Source organism: Strix aluco, chromosome 1 (assembly GCF_031877795.1).
Source record: "Strix aluco isolate bStrAlu1 chromosome 1, bStrAlu1.hap1, whole genome shotgun sequence".
Lineage (NCBI taxonomy): Eukaryota > Metazoa > Chordata > Aves > Strigiformes > Strigidae > Strix > Strix aluco.
The window spans coordinates 104,092,484-104,098,483 of NC_133931.1; the positions used below are offsets into that span (position 1 = coordinate 104,092,484).

A 6,000-nucleotide genomic window follows, 5' to 3' on the forward strand; every position below is an offset into this window, starting at 1 on the left:
AAGCATGCATGCTTCTCCCATCCTTGACCTATATCTTCACAGTCCAAACTGCATACCTTAAATTGGCTTTGAGATTTGCACTATGCTGCAAATACAGTTTTAAAAATATTAGCATCTTTCACTGAGTTGGTGAATTACTTCGTATGCCAGACCAAGTGGATCTCATTAGATCTAACCCACAAGCTTAAAAGAGCTGAAGTATTGCTCAGTGAGGCAGAAGGCTATTAGGGTAGATACTTTATATAAGAATCATTGTTTCATAATTATAGTAAACTTATATTAAGCTTGCTTTGCATTAAATTGCAGTATACTATACTGTGTCTTAAGGTTATGATTGTTCACAGTTCACAAGATGAAAGAACACATTTTAACTGCAAATCTTAACAGTCAAGGATCTGAGCATCAAAATAATACAGATTTCGTATCAAATTATTCTTCAGTAAAAACAACGATCTCAGTCTTAATGTGATTTTTACAAATATAACTTTTACAGAAATGCATATAACAATTTTGATTATGCCTCACAAGGGGTAGAATCCAGCTCTTCCTCTCTCCGTTTTCCAGGAGCTGATGAATAGAGTTGCCCTTCTTCAATTGTCACTTCTCATAGCAGAATTAAATGTTATACGGTAGTTTCTAGGAGTCTCATAGTTCTGCTTTCACTCTCTCATGTCCCAGATGTTCAACATTAGGGTAATGTACTTATATAATATAATTTTTTTTAATCAGTAAATGCTTCACTGCCTGTCCCAGGTGTTCTGTTACTTCCCAGATTTCTCAGCAGTCAAATTTTAATGAAGAAACAACCCTGCTGGGCTCTTGGTACTCATGTTGCACATTATTTCAGGTTTGCCAGAGTACCTTTTTCTGTTTTCTGACACTGATGCCTAGACTCTTTAATAGAGATTATTGGGTTGAGTCCTGAATCTCCACAGCCAGATTACAAATGAAAGGAACAAGCAAGAACAGATACAGGTACTGGCTCCTTAGTTCAAACTTCCAGGAACTTCATAAAGCAGAACTTACTGCTTCACCTTTGTAAGAATTTAGTATTGGTGACAGACAGTCCTTCCATCCTTTGTAGGTGTTGTTCAGTGAGAAACACCTTTAGGTGGTGTTCACAGATGTGTATGAAGTGCAGGGACCTTGTTTCTTGCAAACCTTTGCATAAAGAGGAGTTTTTTACTATCCTCATGTATTTGTTGGACAAGTCCAAGCAACAGAGTACATAAATGGTTGCATGCCTGGGGACTTAACTTCTGTATTTTTCATAATTAAGGGTACTGAAAAGGCTGCAATTTCATGTAAAGATGTATTTTACTGTATTTTACACTGTGTTATTCATCAGTTAATCTGGGAAAATGCATTTCTGTTAGTTTCACTTCTGCTTAATGCTTTACTCTTATTTAATCTGTCAAATTATAACTGGGGGGAGGGAGCCATTTTTGTGCATGTAATGTAGTATAGACCTAAGTGATGGTTTACAGTTCAAGGTGTAAAACAACTTCCGTGTATCAGGGAAAACAATCCGGTCCAATAGTTCTTTACTTCATCGGCAAATAAACTGTTTCTTTCAATGATGTTACTTATAAGCATCATCTCCTCCCAGAGAAATTATGACAGGGCACTCAAAAAGATTAAAATATTTGATACTGCTCTACAGCTCTGACTCATGGAATTAAATCAGTTTTTAGATTTCTGAGTTAATTGCACACAATGGCCTCATTAGATATGTCTCTGTGATATATTACATAGTCTTTTAGTATGTCTAAGCAGGCTTAGGCTAAAACTGTGTAACAAGTTTATATGTTGAAATCTAATATACAAAATATTTTTAATGAGTAAAGTTGGAGCAGTAAAGCATTTCTTTACTACATTTTCTGAAGTGAATTTTCATTCACATTAGAACAGTTCTGATCAAGCTGTTTATACAGTAAATTATACCTTGAAGTCAAGTGTAACAAAACTGCCTACCTACTCACAACCTTAAAACATGACCAAATATAAAATCTCTGTATTTTCAAACTGTTTTGGTTTAATTGCTGTTTAAAATATTCTGATCGTCGTGTGAAAGGCAATAATATTCCAGTTACTGCTACTAACAACTTTTTCATTTCCGTTCTATGTAGCTAACTTCTTTGTTTGTTTGTTTGTTTGTTTTCACATAACTTGTTTATTTTCTGTAAATCTATCTTTTCATTTTCATTCTCCCTCTTTGTGAAACAGGTATAGGCAGAGTGTCTTTTGGAGCTTTCTTAGGTAGGTGAATTTTAACTTTCCTTGAAGTTTTTTTTAAAGTCTTTAACAATTCATTAAAGAGTAATAAATTATTTAATATACACATTTGTAAATAATGGAAAAAAGCAAAAAACCACAATTCTTCAGGTTACCTGGGTTCTGGGATCTTTCCATGATAATTAAGTATGACTTTGACCATCACAAATGTAATCAAAAAATTTCAGTAGCAAGTGTAGAGTGTCACCATTCTTGTTAATATTTGTCACAAAAGATAGTTCTTTCCACTATGGCTTGTGGCAATATCACTATGTTATTTTCCCTTTAAATTTCTGGGCTCTTGTTTAATTCTAAGGTTTTAAGAGTCATTCAGTCTAGCTGTTGTGACTGTTTCAGAGAAAAATAATCTGAATATGGAATAAAGGATCCAAAATGTTAGCAGAATTTCTGGTTGTGAACTTGTATTATAGTGTGTAAAAAATTATTCTTACTAGAAAAATAAGCTGGCTTAGCTTTTTATTATGAGAAAGCTTTTAAACTGAGATTTTGTTTCCCCTAAAATTACTTTGTGCTGCAAAACAGTGTAGGGACCATAAAGGAATTCTGAAGTTCCTGGCTGAAGAAAATAGTAGGCAAAATCAAAATGTTGAGGTTAACTTTATGTTGTTTTGTTGCCTCTTTTTTTTTTTTTTTTTTTTTTTTTAATTCTGCATGGTCTTGAACAATGGCATAAGCAAACAATTGAGTTTGCACAAAAACTATTGACTTTGCACTATGGAAGTTCCAGTTTCCATGTTACCAGCTCCCATTACTTATTTTCCCTTTTTATTTCTGCAGATGTTGCCTTTATCACAACTGTGACCTTCCTGTGGAAAGTGTCAGCAATCACTGTTGTAAGCTGTCTTCCACTTTACATTCTCAAGTACTTGAAGCGCAAATTTTCTCCTCCAAGTTACTCCAAGCTTACCTCATAAAAGTAATTATATTCCTATGGTTTTTCACTCACACCAGTCTGCAAATTGCACATTCACTGTGCTTTAGTGTCTATGGATTTATGTTGTTGGACTAAAGAAATTTAAAAAAAATAATAAAAGTGATAGAGTGAATAGAGCACAAAAAGAGGAGGAAACATCCGACAGGTACAATAACACAGAAGTATACTAACAAGACTATCAGATATAAACTAATCTTTTTCATGTTGATTTTTTTTTTATGTTCAGTTGGTATGATTATAAAATAAAACTGAATTCCCATTGATTTGACAGTGCTTCTGAATGGTTTCATTGCTACTGTAAAGGATTTTTTTCCTACTGTACTAATCTGCAAGTTGAATTGAAAGTTTCATTATTTATTACATAACTTCCCTTCTTTAATTATTACATAACTTCCTAATTCAAGTTCTTTCCTTTAATGTTTATATATGGAAAAGTTCATTCATCCATACTTACTATAACAAACCTAATACCTGTAAATGCCCGTGTCTGTATTAGCAGCTATTATTCCTCGTCAGACATTGAGTAATATGCACTATTTGAATTATGTACAGATGTCTGCATAGCACAGTATTATTTTAGGAGCTGTTGTCCTGTTCTGTATTCTCCATTTCTGGCACCAGTAAATTACAGATCTGTGATGCTGACAGCAGTTCTTTAAATGCACATTACAGTCAGGTGTCACAAAAGCTGTTTAAAAATTAAATGATAAATTCTGTACATAACTTCACTGCACCTGTTGATCTGTACAGATATCAAAGACATGGCTGCTCAGTAAATATGTTTTCAAATTCTTATTCATTTTGTATTTGTAAAACTGCAAATAGTGTCAAAGTACATTTCTATATATGAGAAGTCCAGTAAACCTTGTATTAGCTAATATGTTTAAATTGCCTTGTAATCTGTTTACTTAGGTTACTCAGGTAAAAGAAAATAAGATGAACACATGAACATTATGGTAGGAAAATCTATCATCTTCCAGGTTGTAAATGTTATGTTTTTATAACTTAGTTTGGGTGCAAACTTGTTTAAAAAAAAAAAATCAAAACATTTTTGCTTGTTGTAAACTGTCAGAGTTGAGTATCTTGGCTGAGTTATGACACTTTACAGTGATTGAAGATTTGTTCCAGAAACTCATATACTCTGATACAATCTGAAGGGTCCAAATACTGCATTCTGTACTGGAAAGTAGGAGATGTTATTTCAGTTTTCCATTGTAATATAACTTTGCTTTCTCAAGAAGTACGTATAAGGAATTTGGTGTAGTCTATTAATCAGTGGAAAAGAACAGCATAATTATCCATGCTTTATTTATTAAATATTTATGTGTGTGTTTTTAAAAAACACGTAATATGGATGCCATTTTTATGTTTGACTGTATGCCTGTGCAACATAATTCCTTGTTTAGTCTCTTATAACTTTGCCCTTATGTCATTATTATATTGGATGAGAAATATTTAAGTGATAAATATAACTACTTCCTGGGAGAGCAGAGGAAACTGCTGCAGAGCTATTTGGACTCCACTCCGTCAATTTTTGTTTTGAAAGTTTTTCTTACTAGCTATTTATCTGCATTTTTTTAAAATTTTCATTCCTCATTATAAAAGCAATAAAGCCTAATTTCTACCAAATATTATTAATGGTATATGTATTAAATAAGCTATTGCAGTAGTGTTTCTTTTAATTACACAACATTGCAGATTAGTTTGCTCTGTCCTTCTGTAAACTCACTTCTGTAAAACCCCCACAAGATGTCACTGTTCTTGCATACTAGCCGAAGCCTTTCTTCATATTATGTGGTTTTGGCAAGATGCTCTTAGTTTGTATTTTTAGTTTAGTCCTGTGATATTTTTGTTGCTGATTTGCTTTAATTTTCTATTTTTCCCCAATAAGTGGTAATTACTTTGAATCATTTAAGGAAAGTCACAAGCGTGCAGTTGTTCTGAAACATTGATGATGTTTTCTTCAGACCTTTTTGTCCTGTACATTGTGAGCTCACAACCATATGTATAAGATTCAGTAGATAAGCAAAAGCTTAGAGTTGGTCATCCTTCATCTATACATCAGATCTTTGACATTAGGTAGAAAATGAGGAAAAAAGCAGAAATTAAACTAGCAGTATGAAAGTGATAGTGTTACTGTAATACAATCGTATCCATGTGTACAGAATTTATAGTGTACATATATTAATCCTCAGCATTAAAACTGTGAGGTTAGTGTGATAGCAAACGTTTAGATCCTACACACAGATACAAGCCTTTCAGAAGTGGAGTCAATTCTCTGGAGTGCCTGCTGTTGTAGAGTATTTTCAATATACAGAAAAGGTCTAGTTTCAGCTAGAACTTTATTTTGAAGACTGCGTAAGTCTGATTCAGGTGACTCACCCTGCTTTTGAGGTTCAGTCACTGCAAAACTATGTATACCAGGAAAGTCTGCTTTCTATTCATTCATGTCACTCAGCCACAGCACTGTAAAGGGGTAGCGCTACCATATCACAGTGGTTGACAGGTAACAACATCAATACAGAATTTCAGTATTGTAATATGACATCTTTCAGTAGAAAGCTTTAATGTATTGTGGATTTCAGTACACATCACAATCCTTGGCTCTTGGATCAGAATGGGAACGTGTCCAGTGTGCAGGTGAATAAATTATTTCATAAGAATCTCATTCTGTTGTCATTTCATGTCAGTATATGTCAGGAATAAATCTGGAGCACCAGATCAGTTTACATAAACACAGATTTAGGCCTTGGATTTGCAAGTTACACCCA

General features: G+C 33.5%; 1 protein-coding gene across 3 annotated transcripts in view; it reads left to right on the top strand.

Annotated features, from left to right (window-relative positions):
* Window positions 1-4,858, top strand: part of ATP9B (ATPase phospholipid transporting 9B (putative)) — a 172,249-nt gene extending 167,391 nt beyond the window's left edge. For 2 of the 3 annotated variants that reach the window (XM_074829700.1, XM_074829720.1), the window contains 2 exons: window positions 2,227-2,259; window positions 3,073-4,858. In XM_074829700.1, coding sequence (XP_074685801.1) covers window positions 2,227-2,259; window positions 3,073-3,209 — 170 coding nt within the window. In that variant the 3' untranslated portion in view covers window positions 3,210-4,858. The remainder of the gene's footprint in view (window positions 1-2,226; window positions 2,260-3,072) is intronic. The other variant, XM_074829710.1, reaches the window with a different exon arrangement.
* Window positions 4,859-6,000: the final 1,142 nt, after the last annotated feature.